This window comes from Labeo rohita, chromosome 7 (assembly GCF_022985175.1).
Source record: "Labeo rohita strain BAU-BD-2019 chromosome 7, IGBB_LRoh.1.0, whole genome shotgun sequence".
NCBI classification, from domain to species: domain Eukaryota; kingdom Metazoa; phylum Chordata; class Actinopteri; order Cypriniformes; family Cyprinidae; genus Labeo; species Labeo rohita.
The window spans coordinates 28,746,262-28,773,890 of NC_066875.1; the positions used below are offsets into that span (position 1 = coordinate 28,746,262).

Below are 27,629 nucleotides of genomic sequence, written 5' to 3' on the forward strand. Positions count from 1 at the left end.
ACACAAAAAAAAATGGCAGCTGTGGTTGCCAGAATTATACCGTAAAAATATGGTATAACAATGTTTTAGGTTTTACGGTTTTAACTTAAATTTACATTTAAATACCATAATTTCATTAACTGAAATAATGTTAATATACCAACATATTAAAGTACTGAAATCTGTTTTGAACATTTGTAATACAGTGATAACCACCAAAAGAAGGTGGTGGTGAGAAAGTCACATGATGAACCAAAGACCATCACAAGCAGCTTTTAAATACCAACATATATAGAAGGTGCACAGTGTCATTTATACAAACACTAAACACCATCATGGTAACACACATAAAAGTGAAATAATGCAATAAACATTAATTTAACAACATTAGGTGTAACACACAACCCTAATGTACAAAACTGATAAGAAAAAGCTAAGAAGAAACAGTTATTTTAACAAAAAAAAAACAAAAAAACATCACATTTGAAATGTAAAGCAGGAAATTCTGGGAATGTCAATTTAATGTTATTCACTGTAAATTATACATCCTTTTTTACTTCCAAAACCAGTATAACTACTGTAAAATTACATGTAACTTCCAATACAGTTTTTCACTGTACAGGGAACTTACGGTTAACTGTTTAACAGGTTTTTACTGTAGCATTTTTTACAGTCTTTTACCATTAAATTCACGTTAATTTTTTACAGTGCATCTTTTGACTCCCCTGAGTTAGTGACACCTTGCTCAAAAAATGCCAGTTGTTGGAGATATGAGAGCAAAAAATAAGAGATAAAAAATGGATTATAGAAAGTGCAAAAGTGACACTGAAAGGGCCGGAATTTTAAAAAAAAAGAAAGCTTAGTCTAGTCTAGAAAAATACAATGAATTACAAGGCTGTATAGAACAGTGCATTAATGCAGACTTGTATACTGAGGTTTTATTTAAATATTTTAATATAGTCAGTCGTGAACTAAAGTGGGCCGGTCTAAGGCATGAAACTCCAGGGCTGAAAATGAGTCCCACTCTGACCCTGCTGTGAAATAATATTCTGAATATCATGACAGAAAAAGTGTTCATCAACCATGCTTCATTTATTCAGATTACGTGATTGCCATCTAGTGGTGAATACTTGAATCAAGTTGTATATCCAAATATGAGCTCTTTATTGTAGCATTTAATCAACTGCTATTTTATATACAGTGTATATACAGAACAAAAATATATCTCATTCCTGCTAGTAAATAATTGCATGATTCAGTGTAAGGGTCCAACCCACTCTTCTTTATCAGTAGTCAATTGTAGGAAGCGTGACCATTCTGGTGAACTCCTCATAATAAACATGTCCATCACGCCCAACATTAGCCTCTCTAAAAAGCTCATCCACTGAAAAATAATTCACAAAAAAATAACAGTTAAATAACACATTTTATACTTTACGTGCTGATATACTGGGATCTGACTGGGCCAGTAGTTTTAATAATTTTAATTAAAAAAAAAAAAAAACAAGAGATCAAAATTATTTCCAAAACATGAACAGGATTCATAAATGTACATATCAGTACTGTAAAAAACAAAACAACAACACTACTTTTGCCAAATTCATTTGATTAGCTCTGATGAATACATCAACGTAAATAGCTAAATAAAGAAAATGTATACCTTCTTTATCAGTGAGCTTTTCTCCCAAGCCTGTGAGTTTGGCTCGTAGCTCTGAGGCCAGAATGTAGCCCTTCTTGTGTTTGTCCGTCATGCGCATAGCCTCCAGAATTTCAGCCTTAGGATCTTCCTGCTGCATCTGTCTATGCATCATGGTTAGAAATGTAGAAAAATCCAACTCCCCTGTCTTTTCTGTGGTGAGGATACAGGAAAAGATGTAAGAAGTAAGCAAAGAATTCAAAATCAAGATTAACTACTAAACAATTTACTTCAGATTATGTCTATGACCACTAGTCCAATTGTTAGCCACGGGCGATACAAGGAAGCTATGGAAGAGCAGATATGAAAGACATATCCACAATTCAATGTAATGTGTTTGTTACCTATTTTGTGGATTTGCAGATGTCTGTCCACTTCATTATATGTGGGACTTGTACCCAGACATCGCATGACTGTAATGAGGTCTTTGGCTTCAATCTTCCCCTTTCGCTTCTTGTCGTAAAGCGAGAAACATTCTTTGAACTCTGCATGAGAACAAGCAAACTACGATATAAACCAAAGCCACACATTTTCTTAATGCTAATGTACTGTACATGTTGTTTTTTTTAAAAGAACAATTTAGTTTGTTGTTATATTCATGGTTCGCAAAACACATTACTTCTGTGAAACACAGCTCACCATCAATTTGATTTTGCGTTAAAAATTTTGCCTGAAAAGAGATAAAAAAACAGCTTAGTTGAAAAATATACCATGAATTAATGAAAAATACAATTTAGAAGAGAAAAAGAATATATCAGACTCACCATGTCTACACACGTCTCAGATGTTCAGGGAAATAGTCACTCCCTCTGGATTACCTTTAGGAACTAAAGTCCACTGCGGTGTTGACGTAAATGATAGCCTCGTTGTCATAGGAACATTGATATAGGATTCCACCTATCACATTATACTATCCGCTACAGTAGGTGCAGCTCATGATCACACTCAATGACTCATAACATAACAGGGGGTACAAACTTTATTCAGATAAAACAAGGACATAAAAGCAACATTTTTACAGTAAGCCACAATAAATACATGACTTTATTATTCAGTACACTAAAATTACGAACATGGCATTGTGCGAAGTTCTAAACATAGATCCAACTCATTAAAGGAATAGTTCACCCAAAAATGAAAACTGATCATTTACTAACACTCAATTGCTCCAAACGGGTTTAGGTTTCTTTCTTCTCTACTGGTTACCAACATTGAACAAGAAACTCATACAAGTTTCTTCACTTGAGGGTGAAGAAATGATGACAGAATTTTCATTTTTTAGTGAGCAATTCCTTTAAGTAACACTGAAACTGTAGCCCATAACCAGAATTCAAGTGCAAATCTCATCAGTTTCACTCAAAGTTCCATTAAACTTGGTCAAAGCATTATATATCATTTTTGTTACTGTAGAAATGTCAATGAAATGTACTTCAGATTTGCTGTTAGTAATTAACTGCCTTTGATGTGTAAGGTATAGAAGGACCAAGGCTCTGGAACATAGATGATACCGGGATACTTTTTGCGTAGAACTTTATCGTTCCACAGATATGCCACCCAGACCAGAACTAATCCCAGAGTAATGATGAAGTTATAAAAGAGGAAACGGCCATTGCTGTCTAACACAAAGCCCATCCGCCTCTGGCGCATCACAGTGGCAACCATGGCAAAAAAGGTGAAGACATACAGGACAAAGATCTGCCCCTCAGTTATCAGATACCTGAAATCAACCACATTAATGTTTAGACAACATTAGCCTTTAATATCTAATACCTAATGTCTTGTTAGCTCATTTTTTCACTAAATATTCTGTTTCATGTGGAAATACAGAAAGAAAATGGCTTGAGACTTAAAATTCTACATCTCATAAAATGCTTGCAATTGACTTACCAATAATACACCGCACTGGGGCCAAGTAGCAGCCAGCCTGAGTAAGGCATCTTCTCATCTTTAACTTGTGTAAAGCAGCCAGTGAAATACAAGAAGAGGATGAGGAAGAAAGGGACATACCTATAATGATAACAGAGTGAGGTGGGCATATAAATTGTAATGTAAACTTGTAAATTATAACACAATTACAGATAAGATGCGAGTATGGAAGGTACACTTACCACATGGAATGCCCTAAGTGCTCATCATAGTAATAAAGAAGTTCAAATGAATCAATCTGGAAACCACATAAAGGTTTATTACTATTATCATTTTAAAAAATGTAAAAAAATTTGGTTGATGTGTACATGGAACTACTGTACCAGTGAGGCAGGCTTCAGATCTTTGATAATAGGGTTTTCTCTAACAGAAAGGTGAAGCTGGTATCCACTGAGGATGAGACGATGGTTAATAGAGTCTCCTACCAGGTGTATGCTAGCTCCCATGACAAAGGTAATGATGCAGACGTAAACAGCTGAGCGAGGAAGAGATGTGGGACTCCGCTCAATCAGCTACAAAAAGACAGTCATGTTTAAATCAAAACAACACTTTCCTAACCAAGCCATTGTCATTTCTAGGCTTGAATTCATGTGCATTTAAACATCTACAAACAATTCAGAATGCAGCAGCACAACTTAAATGAGTTTAAAGGGGCCAAGTCACACCTCTCTTTATCTCCCAGCACTGGTTACCAGTTGAGGTTAAGGTCCAGTGTGTGTGAAAACATTTTGTTAATATTTTAAGCATTAAAGAAAGATACCTTCAGTAATAAGAATGGTGTGATGACATTATATGCCATGTGAAAATAATCTCCAACACTGGGTTTATTCAGAGGAAACCACTCCAGGGGCATTATGATCTAAATTAAGAATATAAAGAATTGTTATTGGCATCAAAGAAGAAAAAATTACACGAATGCATAATTATCAGCTTGGTTCAACTTGTACCATAGCAATTGGCCTCCCAAAGTCCAATATCCAGTTCTGCACAGTGAAACAGAGCCAGAGGTCCGTGTGAAACTGGGACTGTGCTGCACCTGTAGAAACTGTTTTCTCACTCCCAGCCCTTCTTTAAAACAAAGTACAGCATGTTCATTATAATTCTAGCATTAAACAAACAAATGTAGAATTAGTTTAAAAAGAAGCATGCCATGCTTTTCAGCTGCCAGACGAATCATTTTTGACAGTACAGTAAATCACGCGACAACCTTGTTACTTGTTTACACTGCACCATCAAATAATAACATCGCAGCATTAAAATATGAACCACTACATTGTAGCATTAGGCTGTAGATAACGTCGGCGATAACAACACACAACAGTTCTCTCTCCGAAATGCCCAGACCTCAAAAATGCCGGTGTGAAAGCTGCAGACTGTGGTCTTCTCCGCATGGTTAATTGTAGACAGTTTACAGTAATTTTAAGAGTTTGTATCGATTAACTCTGCTATCTTTCCGTAGCCAAGCATTCATTCATTCAGTCACATGCCAGCTCCTACACCGAAGTATAAAAGTTCACATGTATTATGCGTTTTATCTTAATATACGACTTTTTTGCGACTTATATCTAACTCAGTTTCAGTTCACTGATATACACACAGTCAAACTGTTTCTTAAGACGTTGTTTTTGTTTGTTTGAATCACGTGACATCTACACTAGTTTTTCTTTAGTTATGACTGCAGCGCAACATTTAGGGCTCTTACTGCCATCTGCCGGACTTCAATAATACCTTCCATTCAGTTTCTAACATACCTCTTGTCAGAGCTGGGTAGTAACTGATCACATCCCTGCTAAAAAAAATATAAAATAAAAATTCCTAAAACCAGCCTAAGCTCGTTGCCTGGTTTTCGCTGGTCATAGCAGGTCAGCAGGCTGGTTTTACAGGGGTTATGGCCACCTCCTTTAGCTGGTCAGACTGGGAGACTGGCTGGAACAACCAGCTAAAACCAGCCTAACCTAGCTAGGCTAGGAGACCAGCAAAAACCAGCTACTTCCATCTTAAACCAGCTAAGACCGGCCAACCATCTTATGCTGGATTTAGCTGTTTGTTTTGTTTGTTTTTGTTTAGCAGGGATGTAATCTGGATTACGTAATCAGATTCCAAAAATAAAGTACTTGTAACTAGATTAAATTGCATTTTAAAATACTCGTAATCAGACTACATGAATGCATACATTTTTTACACAGTATCAATAAATTATTTATAATCATAACAGCATTTGACCACTGATTTACAAAAATCATTTCATTTTTAACAAGTGTTTCAACATTGCATCAACTGCTGATGAACACATACATTTTTATTTGAATTATCACTTTGTATGTTATTTAACCATGTATTTCTATGTCTCTGAAAGGCTTTTGTTATTCAAACACATTAAAATGCACAAATTCACAACTTTTTTGTCATCTGATCCTCTTTCACCTAATATATTTACTTGAAGTACCCCATAGAGTTTAAAATAAATATTTTAATAATTAAGTATCACATTTGCATGTTCATTGGTGAACGCTGGTTATGGTCACATGCAGGTAAACAAATAAAATATTTATTTTCTTTTTTTTCAAGTTTTATATTTTGATTGATTTCTAAATTATTTATTTTAAGTTAACCTTTTTAGGATTTAATTCATTATACAACAAATATAATATCTTTTCTTACTCTTTGTATTTTTATGTCAATATGGTACAAGATTATCCTATTTAAATCAATGTGAGAAGTTAAATCAAAAGTAATCTAAGAGTAATCTGATTATATTACCTAAAATGTATAATGCAGTGCTGCCAAACCCTGTTGCTGGAGATCTATCTTCCTGCAGAGTTTAGTTCCAACACTGATCAAACACATCCGTATGTAATTATCAAGTGCTCCTTCATTTCCTAATTAGTTGGTTCAGGTGTGTTTGATCAGGGTTTGAGCTGAACTCTGCAGGAAGGTCAATCTCCAGGAGCAGGGTTGAGGACCTCTGGTGTAATGTAATAGATTACGTTACTAACTACAATTTTTGTCATGTAATTGGGAATCAGTAGCGAATTACAATTTGTAAGTAATCTACCCAGCTCTGCTCCTTGTATAAATTTTGAAAAACGCCCTAATTTACTATTTCTGCAATAAAGGTATACCTTTATACGGCAGACGTAGTAAGACCAGTGTTCTATTCCAAAAGCAGGCTAATGACAGTACACATACAAGTGTCTTTGGGCTTTTATAATCACACTGTATATTATCTACATGCCTTTTTACATGACATAAGACTATCTGTTTGCAAACTATCCATATTTTTACTGAACAGCGTCAAGAAGCTAAAATTATACTTCTAATAATGATACGCTATTACCACCACTAATGATAGTACCAGAGTACAAAACATTGAGTGAATATGAGATTAAGTAAATTGACAAGTTACAGTATCTAAAAATACACAATTTCCCTTACATAAATACAAAATACAAACAATGTCCAAGTTATTTGTCCGTGTTGTTTGACTGCTACCCAGTAATTTATTTTAACTAGACTGCTGTCCTCTCAGTACCATTTGTGACCCTGGACCACAAAACCAGTCTTAAGTCGCTGGGATATATTTGTAGCAGTAGCCAAAAATACACTGTATGGGTCAAAATGATAGATTTTTGTTTTATGCCAAAAAACATTAGGAAAATAAGTAAAGATCATGTTCCATGAAGATATTTAGTAAAATTCCTACTGTAAATATATCAAAACGTAATTAGTAATATGCATTGCTAAGAACTTCATTTGGACAACTTTAAAGGCTATTTTCTCAATATTTTGATTTTTATGCACCCTCAGATTTCATATATTCAAATTCATGTATCTCGGCCAAATATTGTCCTATCCTAACTAACCATACATCAATGGAAAGCTTATTTATTCAGCTTTTAGGCTGTGTATAAATCTCAATTTCGAAAAATTGACCCTTATGACTGGTTTTGTGGTCCAGGGTCACATTTAATCAAACGAGTACATATCACCAACTAGCGGATACCGGTTTAGACATGTCTTATTTAAAATGTGGTTTCTTGACTGAATATTTTTAATTCTTTAAAATAATCTTAATTATTCCAAACTAGTTATTAGACATATTTATTGCGATTATGGCGTATCGTTAAAAGAGATACACTTGTCGTTAAGGGACTTTTATTTTGAAGGCAGAAAACAATAATAGTCCTGTGATTGTATGTAGCCATCTTAGAGCTCTCTCTCTCTCTCCACGGCCTACCTAGGCGTTTCTCTCTTCACATCGCCAGTGTAAAGTTCACCGTGCTGGATTAAAGATCTTGTCATCTTCAGCAAAGCGAGGTATCATTAGAAAATGAACGTTATTTTCATTTGTCCGCCATTTGATTACGTCATCTCAGTACGGAGTTGCACGAGTGTTTACGCGACGCCGGGGTCTGTTTAGTAAGGTATATATGTTAGCTCACGTAGCTGTCATGATGGGAGACATGTCTGTCAGTGCTAGGTGCTTAATATAAAGCTTGTAAACACCCCGGATCAAACGGAAGTTGTTTGACTCACTTAAAGTAAAGTTGTCAGATTTAATCTCTCGGTGTTTAGATGGTAGTTGCAGGGGTTGTTTTTTTGTTTACTGTGTTACACCACTGTTTTAAGGAACACAGGCTAACAGGGTGTTTTGGCTAACTGATCACCACTAACACTGCTTTTCAGTACAGTTTTATGAGTCGTAATCAGCCTTGCTGATCATGTCCTGAGTTTATTAGAGGTTAATCTTTAGAGTTACAGTATTTGGGCTGAAGTGCAGACTAAAGCCGGCTAATTTACTCAGAATCCTTCACAGAAGTGCGTGTGATACAGTAGTTACAGAGTTATAGTGAGCTGTTTATACAACTGCTGCGGTCCTTTAATGTGACAGATCGAGTGATGTAACAAATGTGCTCATAGTTATTGGGATGACAACAGTGTCACTGTTTTTAATAGATCTGTTTTCACTTGAGAATCGAAACGTAGTTGTGTAACTTAGCTCCTGCCTTATGGGATTATTTTTGTGCCAATAAGAATGAACGTAACTTTGTAAAACTGAACGTAACTTTCCAAGAAACGATCAAAAATATGCCACTGCAAAAGAAGAAAAACACAATGAAAATGAAAAAATGAACTCAGTCGCACGAATTTAACATGCTCTTCAAATATGCTTCATTCTTTGTTAATGATTTTCAAAGAATCGTTTTCGCGAATCATGGATTCTGAATGCGTTGCCACAGCTTTCGCTTACGCTTCGCAAATTTTCGTTTGCTGTTTTGGCACAAACCTCTCGTGGGGGCGGGCTTAACAGCGATCTACTCTGATTAGCTAATGAGCTTTTGATGGACAGTTGCTCTCTGACCTGGAATCACAGACGGTGACGTCAGTGGCGCGCATATTGCGGTGTGCAATGCCTCGTGCTTTGTTTATATTAAGTATTAATGTTATTAGTATTTCACCTACGGTCGTCTCTTAGTTTCTAAAGATGAGCTCCCAGGAGAGACACGGAGCGGCATCATCTTCCACCTCAGCTTGTCCCTCAGGGCAGCTTGAAGTAAGTTCGTGTTGCTAAAGTAACGTTAATCAATAACATCGATAAAAGTTTTATTCATGTACAGTGTGCAACAGTTCTGATAGTTTCTATTAACAAAGCACGACCTATTGCACACCGCAATATGCGCGACACTGACGTCACCGTCTGTGATTCCAGGTCAGAGAGCAACTGTCCATCAAAAGCTCATACAGAATGGTGAATTTGGCATTATGATTGGTCAGATCGCCTGTCAGTCAAGCTGTTTGCGAAGGGCCAATTGCTACTCAAAGCTAGGGAAAACTAGTTTCGATGGGGGTCCTCGTTAAAAATTTTGGTGTGTAAAATATGCGTTTTTGGCGGGGTTCCCCTGGTAACATTCGCATTCCAGGGGACAAATATCACGATATTGGGGTCGCTTAAACCTGTGGACATGAAAAACAACCTGTGACAACAGTGTTAAAGTAGCCCAATTCCATGGGAAAACCTCAGACTTGGCAACATTGGTTACCAGACCAGTAGTGCTCATTGCAGAGCCAAATGACATCTAAATGACATCGCAGTTGATACTCAAAACTAGCTCAATTATGTTTCCCCTGTTAAAAGTCGTGTTCCACAGGGTAAAATACATGTTTGGTTGGATATTTGGATAAATATCACAATATTGGGGTTGCTTCAACGTGCGGACATGAAAAACAACCCGCAGCAACAGTGTTAAAGTAGCCAAGTTCTGCGGGAAAACAGCAGACTTGGCAGCGCTGCCCTCCACCTGTACCTAATGGGTGGCCTTATACTCAGAGATGGTTAGGGTGTGGTTGGGCCATCTAGTAACACCTATTAAGTCCAGCAGGGAGCTGGATGTCAAGCTCCATCCATTGGCTCTGCAGTGAGCAGCCTCTCGATTTGCTTAAACACAGTTATGTTAAATTGTGTTTAATTTTCATTGCATGATTTATTAACACACACACCCACAAATGTAGAAACGCCCACTTTTGTTCTGCAGACATCTCATACTCTTATTTTTGAGTGCGACGGTTGTGTCTCAAAATCCAGTCAGCACCCGTTGGATAGAGCCAGTTCCCCGCCCTACATTTTTTTTCAATAGTGCGTTACACTCAGATGTACATCAGAATACAGAAGAAAAAATCTGCTGATACTTCTGTTTCATCGCAACTTTAATATCAGCACATCTATGATTACATACAACTTACATGTCACACTGTAAAAAGCACATTTATCAGCACTGAGTGCTGAAATTTGAAGCATTTTTCAACTATGTTGAAATGTTATTTATTCAAGACTTGTGAGGAATATTCCAATGTAGGGGTTTGTGTGCAGTCATTGTCATGTGTTTGTGAAAGAGCAGTTTTTAGCTCTGTTATTTGTGTCTCACAAGTTGTTTGTTTATAGTCATGCCTTCAGGACAATACCACCAGTGTGACACCCTTTTCATATATAGTTCATGCATGATTTACCTCTCACCCACCATTTTATACCGTGCATGAAACGGTGGGTGAATTTTGTGGCCGTTTGTGTTATAATTTTTAGTTTGGTGTTAGACATAGGGTGGAAACCAGCCTACGCATCAACTCTATATGTTGCATTGGTTTTTTTGCATCTGTGAACAGCAAAAGTAGTTCCTTGTTGAGGATGTAAGCCAACAGTACTTTTAGACTAAATCGTACGTTGCCGCCTTGCATTATGAATCTGCATCCTATGTATAGTAAGGATTTCTTCCTCTTAATTCTCATGACAAATTTAGAGGAAGCTTGTACAGAATTGGAAAATACCACTTCCTAAAACAAGCTGAATGTTAACTTTAACCAATTTCTGAGTTTGAAACTTTCAGGAGGCGATTTACGATAAACGCATTGCAAATGAAATATTTCTTTTGAAGCTAAGTAGCCTGAATAATGACCTGTTATTCTTGTTTCATTTGTTCATTGTGACTGTCCAGCTATCATATCTGCCAGCAGATGAGCTGACTCTTGATCTGGCAGATGTAGAGCACGCTGGTTTACAGGACAAAGGTAACTACCCACTGATAAGTGCAGAACATTGGACACTGAAAGAAGACTACCATTGGTTTACTTCAGGTTATGTTCAGTGTGAATTTAAGGAGTGTTTAATTCACATAAGATCTATACAGTTTATTCCACCCTTGAATAAAAGGGAATTGAGACAGGATTCTTTTTCCTTTTTACAACTAAACCATGGTCGTTGGTTTTCTTTAGAATCTTAGTGTATTTTACTTTCCAGTTTGTATATTAGAAATGGTTGTTTTTGTTGTTGTTGTTGTTGTTGTTTATTATCTGGGGCTGCTAAGAGTTTCTGTCCTTTAATTAATTTGTAATTGCAGTTTAAAATTTATTTGTTTTATTTCCTAAGTTTTATATGGCTGGTGACATAACCTGGACTTTGATCTGTTTCAGGCAAAGCTGTAACAGTGGGATGTGGCATGTTAAGGCTGTTACAGTGTTAAAGCACAAATATTTTATGATGTCTAGTGGCAGGACTCTCATTAGTGCCTATTTTTAAATCAGTAAATGCATAAATAAAGTCCTGGGTTTGCAGAATGTCATAATTTGAGTGGTGAATATTTCTCCTTCAATTATTGTACAAAGTGTTTTCCACATTTTTTTGTACACCTGTTCAGTGTATCTTCTTAAATTCCAAGATGTGTAAAAGATGTGCTCTGGGAGACACACTTACAAGAGGGAAAGGCTTGAGCTCAGGCCTCTGTGGGGATTTCACAGCCATGTGAACGACCGCTAGTAACCTCTCATGTGCCCTCTTGCTCTCTTTTTTTTTTTTTCTCCCTCCTTTTTCCCTCTCTTACTTACTCACCCACATTCTCTTTTGTCATTCTTTCCAGTTGCTTGTTTTCTCACTTGCTTTCTTGTTTTTATAAAGGTCTTCAGAACACCTCAGCACTGGAACTGTATAACCTCCAAACAGAAGTCAGACTCTTGTTTTTCCTCTCTTTGTTTTGCTGTCAGTGAGAAAGCTGCGACACAGAAGAGTCTATTACAGGAGAGACGTTTCTTCCGATGGCATCCAGACTCTCGGAGAGGATAAACATGATGTGCTGCTAGTGACACAGAGAACAACATGGACAGACAATAACAAATCGTCACGCTTAGGGGTAAGTGGAGCCCTCACTCACAATAATGTATTATGCTGCTTCAGCTCCCATATGCACACACTCTCTATCAGGAGTCTGTCCAGTCTTGTTCCTAGAGGGCCAATCCCCTGCAGCCAGCTCCAAAACACTTGCCTGGAAGTTTCTAGTAAGTCTGAAGACCATGATTAGCTGGTTCAGGTGTGTTTAATAAGGGTTGGAGATTTGGACACCCCTATTGTATAGGTGTTTTTATTGTATGCACAAAAAATTTTTATGTTATAAATCTACACTATTTGTACTACTGTTTAAAAAAGGAAAGAAAATGTAAAATGTACTGAAAACTGAACTAAATAAACGGGCTAAAACTGAAATTAGGTATTCTGTTTGAATTAAATACTGAGGTATTTTATGAAAATTTGTGTGTATTTGTTCAGAAATGCAGTTAACTGTGTATTTTAAAATAAGTAATGAATCTCTTGATATCTTCACCAGTATAATATTTTTTTAAGGAGGAGATACATTTGGCCTGTCAGTTAAGGACACTGTTATTAAAAAAAGTTAAAATTAGAATTTGTTTAAAAGTAATATTTAATTTTTGTGAGTCATGGTTTTTTGCTAATAGCTGAAAAGTTCATATTATAGAACAGAATCAGCATATTTTGCTGTATTTATAAGGCGTGGTCACATTTACCCTTGCGTGGCAAAATTTCCCAGGAGAAGTAGGCAGGATCTGTATTTGTGGACGGCCCACACAGAGGTCACTGGCAGACCTAAGTAACTTGCTGTTTGGTCAGAGCAGAACATGTCAAAGTTCAAAAAACTTTAATGTGAAATTTATCCACCGTTGGAAGTACATTAGAAAAATTACATAACATTAACAAATTCATTTTGCCCATGGACTTTTGTGATGCTGTGGTTAATGTGTTTGAACCTTTATCCAAAGTATCCTTCCTCAAATCAGATGTCCCTCTCTGTTAGAACAGTTTCCTAAAACTCTCAAAGCAACGCCCATGAGTGACCAGTTTTGACCATTTTTTTTTTACTTTCAATTCCTATTCTCAAGTAGGTAGTGCATACAGCATGCTTAGTTGGCAAAAATATTCATTCACATTCATTTGATGAATATTTCTCAACTGTTTTTTTTTTTTTTTTTTTTTTTTTTTGCTGCGCACAGTTTAGCTTAAAAAATTCCCATGATGTGAAAGGGTGACTGTGTAGTTTTTGTGCTTTTTGCATACAGAAGTGTGACTACTTAAGGAACTGTACTGGCAGTTGCGTGCATTCAGGCAGTGAGAGTGGCAGACCACTGCTCCCCATATAACGTGTGCTGACTTTGTATGCATCAGGTGTGTCGTTGCTTGTTGAATACGCTCTGCTGCTTGCTGTTTTACTTTGTAGGTAGTTTTGATCAATCATTAAATTTGGTATTCAAAGGTTTTAGTGTCAGTTTTGGTATCTTAACATTATAAAGAGAGTCAGGCAGTCTTTTAAGACTTCAGATTTGGCTTTTATTGTGCTCTGCAGGTGCAGTCTTGGTTCGTTATGACAAGTGGCTGTGTGGAAGATGTCCACCCTTTCTGCGACTGATATCACTGATGTTGGTCATGGTAAGACTCTCATTTTTCTTTTACTAGAATGTGAAAATGTTCTCATACAGAGGGTGGAAAAAAAATCAGAAGTTGCCAGAACATGTTTTACCACTTTAGTCACACCTGTAAATATATGAATGTCAAAGACAAACAACACAAGCTTTACTTTTACAACATATTTCATGAAAGGAACTAACTTTATATAACCACTCGGATCACCAGTTATTTAAAAGTAAATGCAATATTCAGGCAGAAAAGGGTTTGTGAGATAATGTATGAAATTTAATGTATGAAACAAAATATTAAACCTGTTAGACATTTTGTTAGTATTGACTTTCTTTATTCTGTGGAAACTAAAATAAGATTTTTTTGTGTGTGTGTGATTTGTCTTTTAGCATGATTAATATAGCTACCATTTCTGTAAAGGTATGTTTTGGTATAGGGCCATTCTATGGAATTGGTCCAAAGTCAGAGTTGGAGACGTCTTGGAAAAAAAAAAAGTATTTTTCCAAAAAATATTTGTGTATGCAAATTGTATAATATCCGAGGTACACATTACTATTAATTGTGCAGTTAATTCTTATATTGTATTTTCAGAAAGTTTGGGAATATTTGTCCTCTCCCTGAATTCGTCACTACTGAAACACAGTAATATATAATTTAATTAGAAGGGTTATATTGACCTATTAAGATTTTGCTTGCATCTAAATTGTAAATATATTAATTTTTGCTATTACACTGCCCTCCAAAAGTTTGGAAACACCCCTGGCAAAGTGTCGTTTTGGACGATATCAGCATAAATCCTTATCATTTTTTGGTGCAAATACATTAAAGTAACTTGACATTATCATTGAAGACCAGCAATAATAATTTTCATTTTGATTACATGATAATGGCAATATATACATGTCAAAGTCAGACATGCCCCTTTGCCAGCTGTGATGCCTGGTTACTGGTTTAAACTTGGCCCAGGTTTTTAAAAGATTTTTGGGTCAGCACACCTTAAGATCTTAGTTTAGAATACAATGAATTTAGGCCCAGATTATGCTGAGCTGTAATAGCTGCTAATGGTGGATATTTTGATGAATCGAAAATTTAAGTTTGTATGTATAAACTGTTTATGTAATAAAATATGTTTTCGTAGTTTGTGTTGTCCCTTATCAGTGCAAAATTATCACAAATAAAAAAGGATTCATGCCAATATTGTCCAAAACCCCACTTTTCTAGGGCGTTTCCAAACTTTTGGAGGGCAGTGTATATTAATTTTTTTCAGAGATTAATCAAGAAGTTACATTTTTAGCAATATTTGAAGTGTAATTTGTGAGATTTGTTGTATTTTTAATCATTTTTTTCTTTGTGAAAGGCAAAAAGTTGATCATACTGATTTGAAAGTTAAGGATTCATTAGTTTGAATATACAGGGTGGGCCATTTATATGGATACATCACACATCAAACCTATTGGAAATTTCACAAGAAAAACAATGGTGTGCTTGTGTGCTGTGTTTTAATGTAACTTTATTCTTTCGTGAGTTATTTACAAGTTTCTGACCACTTATAATGTGCCACAAACAGGACGTTAATATCACCAACCATTCCCATTTTATTAAGGTGTATCCATATAAATGGCCCACCCTGTACATTGAACCAAAAACTATCATATCATCTTAGTTGATAATTTAGTATGCTTTATTTTTGATAAAACATCCCATGTTTCGAGTCATGACAACACATGTTTTGGTAGTGACAGTGATGCTTTGATAGCAAAAACATCACGTTACAGAATTTTATCTTGCATACTAAAACACTACTAAAAATATAACTATACTAAATAAATATAAATATACTAAATGCATAACTATACTAAAATATTGTTTCCCCCAAATAAAGGATTATGTGTTCCTGTTTGTCAGCAATGAAACAGTGTTGACATTTCAGTTGTGACTGTTTTGGTAAGATGTCACTACCGAAACGCCACTAAATGTTTCGGTAGTGACAGTTTTAGATGTTTTTTTTTTTTAACCTAGTTCAAAGATGTTAATCAGTACATGGTTACCTAGCACAATTCTGAACAGTGGTACACTGTACACTGTAAAAACTAAATGTTATGGAATGATTTCCCTAAAAGTGTCATTGACTGCAGAAAATAAGATGTTCGGTAGTGACGTTCCTTAAAGTTACACGCAGATTTTTTTTTTTTAGACTTTTGAACACATTTACCTTAAAATGATGGTGATCTACTCACACCTTGTATCTATGAGAGACGAGGATTATATCCTGATCATTTTATTTAGGGGTGTAGTTAAAATCAGTCTCAGTTCAAATCAGCCAATGGACTAAAGCATACTGTACACCGTTCTAGTAGTAACATGAAAAATGCATTTTTGCATAAAGTCAAGAAAATAAATGTATATGCATAGAGGTGTGGTTAAATACATATAAACCATTTTTAGGGTGTTTTGATGTTTGTAAATAACCAATTGATACATAAAACTGTGGGACATTTGTGTTATATTTTATGCATTTTGTTGTTTGTTGGTTGTAGAGCTGCACGATTAATCGTGAAAAGATCGTGATCTCAATTCAAACACCCACGCGATCTCATTTCTAAATGTCAGTGATTCATCTGTGTCCGTTAAACCTTTGAAAACAATTATACCGGAACATTAAAATCTGACACAGAGACAGCAGTTATCATGTTTAGGTATTAAACCTAGTCTTTTTAAACATACAGTATTATTCCTATCTTACAATCATTTATATTATCACAGAAATACCAGGATAAAAGTTTATAGTTCACATATAAACATTGATGCCTATTGTAGCAAATCACCCTTTTGAAAGTAATTGGCTCGTCAAATAATATTTGTGGCGATTACATCGTTTCGCCAATCTGTGGCGCCCTATTTAGTGACTTAATTTATTTGTTGTTTAATTATTCTTTCAAGAGATTAGTTTAAAAGTGCTCATTCATCCAGTAATTAACTAAGTGAAGTATTTAAGAGTAAGTCATTGAGTCATTCATTCAAATCAATTTTAATATGAAATATTTACGAGAAATATCTCTGAAAAAATCTAATCGTTCCTATTAATTGACTAGCTGGTTGTGTTGTGTGTGTACAGGGGACTCTCTGTGCTGTGGCAGTGAAGAGGGCCCTTCAGCAGCGACAGCAGAAGTGAAACAGGAGACTCTCAGTCAGACGGCCTCATACGGCACCTCACACAATGAGCTGAACGACACGCTGCTCATGGAGCACGGTGACATCAAGATGTACCCCACAGAGGACACACCCGCACCAGGTGAGACTGAATCACCGGAGGATACTTCTGAACTAATTTCACAGATAGGATACTTCACGTTGCTTATAGTGTGAAAGGATTCAGATAATGTTCAGTTGAACTTTACCTATTACATAATGTGCGACACTTGACTTATACTCATGTATAAACATGCTTGTCAGTTTGTGATTATCTGTGGATGAACTGGCTCAACTGGTTAAGTAAACACCAATGCACTCATTCATGAGTTGTGTGGTATTATTTTATGATTGATTTGTGAATGAGGCTTTGGATTTGCAAAGACCGTAAGTGTTTCTGTGCTGGCTATGTTTGTGCAGAGGGTCAGCCAGTAAAGAGAAAGAAAGGCCCTGCTCCCAAGATGTTGGGGAATGAGGTGTGTAGCGTATGTGGAGACAAAGCATCTGGCTTTCATTACAACGTGCTGAGCTGTGAGGGCTGTAAAGGTTTCTTCAGACGCAGTGTCATCAAAGGAGCTCAATACACCTGCAAGAATTCGGGCCGCTGCGAGATGGACATGTACATGCGCCGCAAGTGTCAGCAGTGCCGTCTGCGCAAGTGCAGGGAGGCGGGCATGCTAGAGCAATGTGAGTAACACTATACAACACAATAAGCAGTGATATTGTGAAATGTGACCTTGGACCACAAAACCAGTCATAAGCGTCAATTTTTTAAAATTGAGATTTATACATTATTTGAAAGCTAATAAATGAGCTATCCATTGATGTATGGTTTGTTAGGATAGGACAATATTTGGCTGAGATACAGCTATTTGAAAGTCTATAATCTGAGGGTGCAAAAAATCAAAATGCTGACAAAATACTAAAAAAGTTGTTAGCAATGCATATTACTTATCAAAAATTTAGTTTTGATATATTTACAGTAGGAAATTTACAAAATATTTTCATGGAGCATGATCTTTACTTAATATCCTAATGATTTCCAGTTATACTTTTGACACATACAATATATTGTGGCTATTGCTACAAATATACCCATGCTACTTAAGACTGGTTTTGTGGTCCAGGGTCACAAATATTACAAATTAAAAATAACTGTTTTCTATTTAATACATTTATAAATGTAGTTTGTTCCTGTGATGGCAAAGCTGAATTTTCAGCAACCTTTATTGTAGTTATATGTAATATCTGAGAAATCATTCTGATATGCTGATTTGCTGAATTAGAAACATTTCTAATTATTGATAATCTTGAAAACCATTATACTTTTTTCAGGATTGTTTCATGAATGGAAAGTTCAGACGAACATCATTTACAGTGCCTTGCGAAAATATTCATACCCCTTCAATTTTTTTCACATTTTGTTATGTTGCAGCCTTATGTTAAACTGCTTTAAATTATTTTTATCCACATCAGTCTACACTCCATACACCATGACAAAGCAAAAACAGGTTTTTAACAACTTTGCAAATTTATTAAAAATAAAACACTGGAAAAAAGTACTTTGCATAAGTATATCCCATCTGCATATATGATCATGGAGCTCAACTAGACTGACTATCAGCTTCTTGGTCACCAATCTAACTAAACCCCTTCTCCATCAGTTGCTCAGTTTGGCCAGCAGGCCAACTCTAGAAAGTCCTTGTTGTTCCAAGCTTCTTCTATTATGGACAATGGAGGCTGCATGCTTCTGTGTATCTTTAATGCAGCAGATTTTTTTTTCTGAATTCTTCCCCAGATCTGTCCCTTGACACAATCCTGTTTCTGAGCTCTACAGGCAGCTCTTTAGACCTCAGGGCTTGGTATTTGCTCTGATATGCATTTTCAGCTATTACACCTTTTCTGAGAGGTGTGTGTCTTTCCAATCAAACTCATTCAAATGAATTTGCTGCAGGTTAACTCCACTCGAAGTGTAGTAACATCTACAAGCGATATGAGTGCTCCTGAGCTCAATTTCAAGTGTCCCAGAAAAGGGTATGAATACTTATGCAATAAAATAATAAAAAATATATATACATTTCTAATAAATTTGCAAAGTTGTTACAAACCTGTTTTGTGGTTTGGCATTATGGTGTGTGGAGTGTAGATTGACGTGGGGGAAAAAGGTAATTTTTAGCAGTCTAAAAATAAAGAGGTATGAATACTTTCGCAAGCCACTGTATTTGAAACGGACAATTTTGTGACTTTATAAATACTTTTACTGTCACAATCAATTTAATGTGTCCTTGCTGAATCAAAGTATTCATTTGATAAAAAGCAAACTTTGGAACAGCAATGTAACTAACCCATGTCTGCCTTTTTTCATTAAACATGGATGTCAGAAGCGGTTTATACAGCTGCCGTCAAATCTCTTATCTTATCTGTTATGATATGTTCATGTGGCATTGTAATCAATTAGTGCTTATCATAATATTAACAGCTTTATCTCACTGTCTCTTATAGGTGTGCTGTCAGAAGAGCAGATCCGACTGAAAAAGATGAAAAAACAGGAAGAAGAGACGGCACGTACCTCTGCAGTGGCAGCACCCAGTCCTGCCCCTGAGATGCCCCCTCTGGCTCCTGAACAGCAGGAGATGATCGAAAAACTGGTGGCCATGCAGAAACAGTGCAACAAACGCTCTTTTCTGGACCGGCCCAAAGTCACTGTAAGTGCATTTAAGTGAGCTTTATTCAACTGCAGTTGCCTTCATGTCATTTCATAGACAGCAACACAACTACCACGTTCAAGGCCCAGAAAGGTAGTAAGGATATAATTAAAATAGTCTGACATTAAGGTTAATGACAGAATTTCTATTTTTGGGTGAACTAACACTTTAATCCTTCAAATATGCAATTATGCATTGTGCAATGTAGATTGAATCTTTCTGAATCTGCAATGAACAGTTCCTAAACATTTACATCAGATCTGTTGTTTTTCAGCCTTGGCCACAGAGTCAGGATCCACTTAACCGAGAGGTTCGACAGCAGCGGTTTGCTCATTTCACTGAGCTGGCCATCATGTCTGTGCAGGAGATTGTAGACTTTGCAAAACAGCTGCCTGGCTTCCTGGAGCTCACCCGAGAGGACCAGATCGCCCTGCTGAAGACCTCAACTATAGAGGTTAGACTTGGTCGACCCTTAACACACATTGTTTTCTGGTCATGTCCTGTAGCTGTTTTTGTGTGCGCAGATGGAGCACTGTTGTTTGGCAGACTTGTTTCTGCTGTTATTTTGTAACACAAAGTGCTTTAGAAAAAATGCCACCTGTTGACAAATGTTGTTTCTCATGAAAAACCAAGCACAGCCTGCTTGTTTAACGTACCCGCTAAACTTTCTTTTCTCCTGTAGATCATGCTGCTAGAGACTTCCAGACGTTATAACCCAGCGATAGAGAGCATCACCTTCCTCAAAGACTTCAGTTACAATAAAGAGGATTTTGCCAAAGCAGGTACTGAATGAAATTATGTTAAATACATGCTCGGTTTAAACTCGCCTGATGTTTACAATAATGAAGAACATTATGTCGTCTTATTGAGAAAATAGCTATATTATGAAATGTATTCTCATCATTAGTAAAAAAATTAAAATACATTTATTTTAGTAATACAGTCCACCCCTAGTTCAAGCCTTATGAATATCTTGTGTGGTTTGAGACCTGTTTTTGATGTTCATGGCCTAAAATGATCTCTGTCCTCTCTGGCTCGTCCACAGGGCTGCAGTTTGAGTTCATCAACCCCATCTTTGAGTTTTCAAAAGGCATGAATGACCTCCACCTGGATGAAGCAGAGTACGCTTTGCTCATCGCTATCAACATTTTCTCAGCAGGTCAGTTTGACACAAGCACCAGTATTATGTTGTTTGTCTTCTGGCGAGTCTTATCAGGCATTTAGTTGGCCCTATTCCTGTTCAGAAATACGCCCCATTTTCAGGGGTGAAGAAAAAAAAAAGCAGCATGAAACCTCCCACTATAGAAGAGTATTTATATTCAGCTTGCTATTATGGATTTCTAGTGATTACACTTTGTATGAGTGCCATGAGGGGTTTAATAAAATGTTATGTTTTGAAAGGGGAAGCCATTTTTAATATATCATTAGGTTTATTTGATTCTAATTTGAGATTGGCATCTGCTGTGCTGCTGGTTTATTGAGAGATTTTTAATGATCCATTCTACAGTAATTCCCAAGGCACTTCTTCACAAATGAAGTGCAGCATCATTCTTATTCATTTGTGTCAATCACCTTTGCTATTCTTGTCTTGTTTGTTCGTGGTGGGGGTCAGACCGACCGAACGTGCAGGATCACGAATTAGTGGAAAGACTACAGCAGCCATATGTGGACGCTCTCCACTCTTACATCAGAATAAAACGACCTAATGTGAGTACGATTTACCTGAGAGGGCAAAAATAACACTTAAACAAGAAAAAACGAGTGCTAAAAGAATATTAGTGTTTTTTTTCATAGTGTTTGTTCATTTTAAAATCATATACTACCATTCAAAAGATTTTTTTTAATGTTTTGAAAAAATTTCTAATGCTCACCAAGACTGCATTTACACAGTAAAAAACAGTAAGAATATTATGAAATATTATTATAATTTAAAATAACTCATTTGTGTTTTAATATATATTAAAATGTAATTTATTCCTGTGATGGTAAAACTGAATTTTTATTGTTACATAATCCTTCAGAAATCATTCTAATATGCTGATTTGCTGTTCAAGAAACATTTATTATTATTGTTATTAATATTTAAAACTGAGTTTTTTTTTTTTCAGGATTCTTTGAATAGAAAGATCCAAAGATCAGCATTTATTTGAAATAAAAAGCATATGAAATATTATATACTATACCATTCAAAAGCTTGGAGTTGGTGTAATTTTTTTTCTTTTTTTTTGGGAATGAAATAATAGAAATTAATACTCTTATTTCGCAAGGATGCTTTAAATTGATGAAAAGTGATGATAATGACATTTATAATGTTACAAAAGATAAATGCTGTTCTTCTGAACTTTCTATTCATCAAAGAAACCTGAAAAAATTATACTGAGCTGTCAACATAATAATAATAATAATAATAATAATAATAATAATTTTTGAGCAGTAATATTAGATCCGAATATTAGAAGGATTTAGGAATTATCATGTGACTGGAGTAATGATGCTAAAAATTCAGCTTTGAAATCACAGGAATAAATTATATTTTAAAATATGTTCAAATAGAAAATAGTTAATTTAAATAGAAAAAAATTTTTTTTTACTGCTTTTGCTGAAGAGGCTTTTTTAAAAAAAACATTAAAAACCTTACTGTTCAAAAACTTTTGACTGGAAGTGTATTAGTCGTTTGTCACAAGACCAGTATATTTTTGGCCTGTTGTGTCATTTTACATCCATTTGGTGGCACTAGTGATTCTACCTTTGCACCAATAACATATAATAACAATTGGCTATAATCAGTTATATTTTAGTACTGTTTATGTACCATTATAGTATTTTCAGTTTTCAGTGTAATTGTCATTTTTATTTGTTTTTTATATTTCTATTTAGTTTTATTTTTATTTATTTTTGAGTTTTATTTCTAGTCATTTTAATGCTTAAACATTTCATTTCAGTTAGTTTTTCATTATACATACATACATACATACATACATAAATATATATATGTATGTATATGTATATGTATATGTGTGTGTGTGTGTGTGTATATATATATATATATATATATATATATATATATATATATATATATATATATAGATATATATAGAGATATATGTATATAGATATATAGAGATATATATAGATATATATATATAGATATATATAGATATATAGATATAGACAAAAAGATGGATATTTGGATATTTTATTTTATTTTAGGTTTCAGCTACATAATTTCAGTACTTTTCGTTAACAGTAGCAACACTGTATAACTGATACAATTTTGCTATTACTATGTATTCCTAATTGTCTCCTGCTCATTAATCCCCACCAAAGGATCATCTGATGTTTCCCCGGATGCTGATGAAGCTGGTTAGCCTACGCACACTGAGCAGCGTCCACTCGGAGCAAGTGTTTGCTCTGCGCCTCCAAGACAAGAAACTCCCACCTCTGCTTTCGGAAATTTGGGATGTCCACGAGTGAACCGGCACCCCGCCTCCAAGACCGAATGAGCCAGTGTCAGGGAAACATGGGTGGGCAGGGGTCCTCCACAGACAGAACACAGGGTCATGATGTCCTTAAGGGCTGACATGTCTCCCACTGTCACGAGAAGCCTGGTTTTATCATTCTCTTCCTTGACTTCTATATTTTGGACCCAGTGGTCAGTGAGCTGCTTCCTTCGAATGTGCTATTGATAGACTGTATGGCCAGAAGTAGCTCAGGGACCGTTCAGAACAGGTAATGGTTATTTGACCATGATCATTTGAGCTTAGGTATCTGGATGGGTTGGGATTCAGAGACTTGCTTGCTAGAGTGAGCAGCCACAAAAAGCGTGGTCATGATTTTTTTTTTTTTTTTTTTTTTTTTTAAGTTGCTGTTGATGTTTATACCTAATGTTTCCAGTACCAAAAGGTTTTGGCAATGGTTTCTACTTTCTAATTAACAAAAGAGGCTGTCTTGAAGGTTCTTCATTACAGAAATGTAGTTTGTGATTCCACTCTGGCTGATTGGTTGGAAATGGCAGACGGCCATTTGATTTGTTTTTTAACATGCTTAGATCACGCACAGCAATGAGTAACAGAGTTTTCTCATTCGCTCAATTTTATTACATGATGTCTGACATGCATTTACTTTCTAATTAATGTTAAAACTCAATCCTCGGTTTATATGGACAAAATCAATCAGTGCTTTACCAGTTCAAGCTGTTCAGAACCCATGCTACACGGATCCAGCATATCACAACGTACACAAGGAAATTCTGTTTTCTGCTGGTTGGAATATTCAGAAGAACTGACAAACCAAATGGCCTGATTTTATGAGGTCAAACGTACTGCAGATGTATTCTGCACACCAACCCAATGTTTTGGAGTGGTTAAAAGTGCTTATCAGTGTAGCATATGGTTGGCAGGGATCGGTAAGTGTCACTGGAGCCGCTAACCTGAATCAGTATGCTGCTCAACTCACAGCAACTACTGAGAAACATAGATAGATAGATAACCTCCAAGTGTGAAATCTTAAACCATGATAATTCCTTTTCCATTACATTGTCATGTTTAGTTACTGCAATCTCCAACTTAACATGCTGTAGTTTCTCTTTTTTGACGCATCGGTTCTACTTGGAGGGCTCATGTTGTTTGACAATTCATTCTTGAAAACATATATACACAAACTAAATCTCAGTTTGATGCCCATGTCTTGATCAGTGTCTTTTTGGTCAAAACAAGATCACAAATGAACAATACTGTAATATATGGAGAGTTTATTTGTAAAAACAGAACTGTTTTTTTTTTTTTTTTTTTTTTTTCAAAAATCATGTTTTTTATGTTATCATGTTTTTTTTGTTTGTTTGTTTGTTTGTTTGTTTTTACTTTTATATCAAAATAACCCAACTACAGTTTGATTGAGATTAATTGGAATGCACAATGAGAAAACATGATTTTTGAACATTTCTGTTATGAAAGTTGTCTGTTTGAACTCAAATGAACTGTTCATATCATCAAATCAGTGTTTAAATTGTCATAGAAATAACTTGGGCCATTGTTGTATTTCACCTACACTTGTTTTTCTTTCTTTTTTTTTTTTTTGCTAATAGCATTGTTTAGTTCTATATACACCCATTCTTCAATGAGGGTAGTTTTGTCAACTTTTATTTACACGTACTAAATAATTTAATTTAAATCCTTAAGATTCCTTTTTGTGTGATTTTTGCAATATCTGCTTTAACAGTTTTGTTGTACCTCACTTCAGATAGTCTGAATGCACTCAGAATAAAACCTGTCCCGTCTACATCCAGAGAGGTCGACGATGTTTGCGAAACAACCTAATTTTAATATTAAACCGAACGGTATCACAGCAGTAGCTCTGAAAAAAGGGACTAGGCAAATGAGAGCACTTTGTAATGTCTTATTATGGTCCATAACAATGCAAATACAGTGTGACCATGTACAATTCAGGTTTTACTGATCTTAAAACCACTTCTTTGATAGACATGGGTTGTTGTGAATCAATTATAGAAACTAACATAAGCATCATTTCTATGATTGACTAATACAGTTGGTTTCCTGTGGCATTCTTTGCCCTGACTGTGCATATTATTGAGACTTTGTTTGCTGAATCAGATGCCCATGCGTATGTTTTCATACCACCTTTCTGTCAGATAGTTTTCCTCAAGGCTCATTTGATCATTTTGACTTGTCCAGGCTCATTAAAGTCATTTCCAATCTTTCACAAGGGCTTGAAAATACAGTTCACAAACTGAAACCTGGTATAAAACCCACTGAAAGACATACTTTGTTGAACCTCAATGATCTTCCTGATGATTTGTCATTGCGTATCATCTGTTTGTGCACATATGAGATGTGATGAGGGCATAGACAAATTGTAGTCATCACCGTAATGAGCGTTTACTCGTTGCTCTATGGTTTTTCTCCAAACTGAAATGATTTTCTAACAATGTTATTACATGAAGCAGAGTGTAATGCAAAGTTGATTGTAGTTCTAATTTATTTGTACCCTCTCGGCTCAGTGGACCTCATTGCTCTGATTAACATTAGTCTTCAATATGGTCATGAAAGGATGACATCATAGAAATGCAACCTTATGTTTTAACGCCTTAAGTCCTTGGATGTATACTGCTTTATATGTATAAATTAAAAGTAGACTAAATTTATTGTTCTGTGAGAGTATATATTTATCTGATAAAAAATGCTGAAAAACTTAGATGACTCAAAGCCTATTCTTTATACAGAAATACATTTACCTAAAACAGGGAACCTCCGTATTGTTTCTGTCTTTTTATTATTCTGCTGTTTTTTAATAGATCAGGGTTGACCCTGGAAATAAATACTGAATCTGAGCTTACAACAACGGTGTCAGTGATCTCTCTATTAGTGTCTCTCAGCATCCTAATTTAAGGAAACATGAGCTTCCGACGGAAGCAGTATTGTGTTTGTTTACTCAATAAAACGTTGAGTAATGCATGTAACAGCTGTTCCCAGAAGGAGAGAAACGAGGTGCAACACATGACTATGGGACATGGATGTTGCGTTATAAATAACTAAAATCACGCAAGGGCCCTTAATCACCTCACTTCCATCCACCGCCTCAGAGAGCGGTGAGGGGAGCCGCGATACAGTTGAAGTAATGCTCAGACTCTGGGGCGGCCAGAAGAATCTAATCGTGTACCCTACACCGACCTTACGGTGTCCTAACACTCCATGGCCGTCCCCAACAATGGCTAGGGCCGCATAAGGATAAGACTGGAAGACTGGAGCGGATCGTGTTTGGCGACTGCCCCTTGTGACTGGACAGCTCCCAAACTCTCCGGTCTGTGCTTGTGACCATACACAACACCCATATGCCATTGGACAGGGGTGAGATCTTATGCTCAAACATTTCTCAGGAAAAAGTTCATTAGCCATTTGTTAGCTGTGCTAAACGTGAGTTCAAAACTTCTCCTTTACTGCCTTCCTTATCACCTTTCTTGTGATTGTGGCGTGATGAGGTTCTAACTGCAGTGAAAAGCTGAAGAACGAAGGGAATGACGCACGCGACTGTATTTATATGCTGTGGGCAGGTAGCCCCGCCCACGTCGTCATGCGTCATTGGCCTTTCAGGTGTGAATATAGGTGTCTTCAGCAGGCGGCGCAAGAGCGCGATATCTCATAGTCATGTGTTGTACCAAGTAAACCGCCTGAATGGGAACCCTCTGAGCAATATGCAAATTCCCAGTCCTAGGTAATTGGACATCAGTTTGCCCCTGTCTTACCATTTGAACGAATCTTTAGCACATAACGAATGTTTTCACTTTTAACCTCGTTTCAACATGTCATTGTTAAACTAATAAAAGCCAGAAAACCGTGTCTGACTGTAAGCCTAAACGTGAAGGCGTGTCCCCTCTAGATGACTGAATGGTACAGTCCAGCCTCCGGCTGTATGCGGAACTCAAGCTCAGCTTGTACAGTAGTGATGGAAAGTCCGATTCTTTTCGCCGAATCGGTTCCTTTGATCACTTCGTTTCAATGAACCGGTTCGTTTCATTCGTTGTTTATTTTTCTACCAAGCGCAACCTGTAACGTGTGTGTGTGTTTATTAATAAGCGTGCTTATTTAAACTGTCGCAGCCATAATTCAGCGAAAAGTCATTTATCCAGTGATAACTTAAGTTCTTCTATAACAGCTATTTAAGTTATTAACTTTTCACCCTGTCTGTTTGCTGTCCAAATGCTCTTCCTAGCTAGTAGTTCAAGCAGCAATTTTTTTTTATTATAAATCACACATGTCCGATAGAGGAAGCGCTCTGTTCAGTGAGTCGGTGAGTTTAGAACCGCTCGATTCAGCGGTTCAACTGATTCATTGAAAGGAACCGACTCAAGCGAACTATTCCATCACGATTC

General features: G+C 36.1%; 3 protein-coding genes across 4 annotated transcripts; 1 reads left to right on the forward strand and 2 right to left on the reverse strand.

The window, feature by feature from the left end:
• Positions 1 to 1,052: 1,052 nt before the first annotated feature.
• calml4a (calmodulin-like 4a) lies at positions 1,053 to 2,526 on the reverse strand. Its single transcript, XM_051116087.1, has 5 exons — positions 2,440 to 2,526; positions 2,315 to 2,345; positions 2,020 to 2,160; positions 1,640 to 1,828; positions 1,053 to 1,363 (listed from the first exon to the last, which is right to left on the reverse strand). Exons 1-5 carry the CDS (start codon positions 2,440 to 2,442, stop codon positions 1,266 to 1,268), a joined length of 462 nt encoding a protein of 153 aa, XP_050972044.1. The 5' UTR covers positions 2,443 to 2,526; the 3' UTR covers positions 1,053 to 1,265.
• Positions 2,527 to 2,636: 110 nt separating this feature from the next.
• Positions 2,637 to 5,264, reverse strand: cln6a (CLN6 transmembrane ER protein a). Of its 2 annotated transcripts, none has more exons than XM_051116086.1 (7): positions 4,946 to 5,264; positions 4,549 to 4,666; positions 4,362 to 4,460; positions 3,925 to 4,113; positions 3,784 to 3,839; positions 3,563 to 3,682; positions 2,637 to 3,392 (listed from the first exon to the last, which is right to left on the reverse strand). In XM_051116086.1, exons 1-7 carry the CDS (start codon positions 4,990 to 4,992, stop codon positions 3,125 to 3,127), a joined length of 897 nt encoding a protein of 298 aa, XP_050972043.1. In that variant the 5' UTR covers positions 4,993 to 5,264; the 3' UTR covers positions 2,637 to 3,124. The 2 variants fall into 2 exon arrangements, with proteins under 2 accessions (XP_050972043.1, XP_050972042.1); XM_051116085.1 differs by having other exon boundaries at positions 4,549 to 4,669.
• Positions 5,265 to 9,374: 4,110 nt separating this feature from the next.
• On the forward strand, positions 9,375 to 25,954 carry nr1h3 (nuclear receptor subfamily 1, group H, member 3). The gene is made up of 11 exons (XM_051115248.1): positions 9,375 to 11,161; positions 12,131 to 12,276; positions 13,780 to 13,862; positions 16,966 to 17,142; positions 17,460 to 17,726; positions 19,542 to 19,744; positions 20,019 to 20,198; positions 20,427 to 20,526; positions 20,790 to 20,903; positions 21,357 to 21,451; positions 23,072 to 25,954. Exons 3-11 carry the CDS (start codon positions 13,820 to 13,822, stop codon positions 23,216 to 23,218), a joined length of 1,326 nt encoding a protein of 441 aa, XP_050971205.1. The 5' UTR covers positions 9,375 to 11,161; positions 12,131 to 12,276; positions 13,780 to 13,819; the 3' UTR covers positions 23,219 to 25,954.
• Positions 25,955 to 27,629: the final 1,675 nt, after the last annotated feature.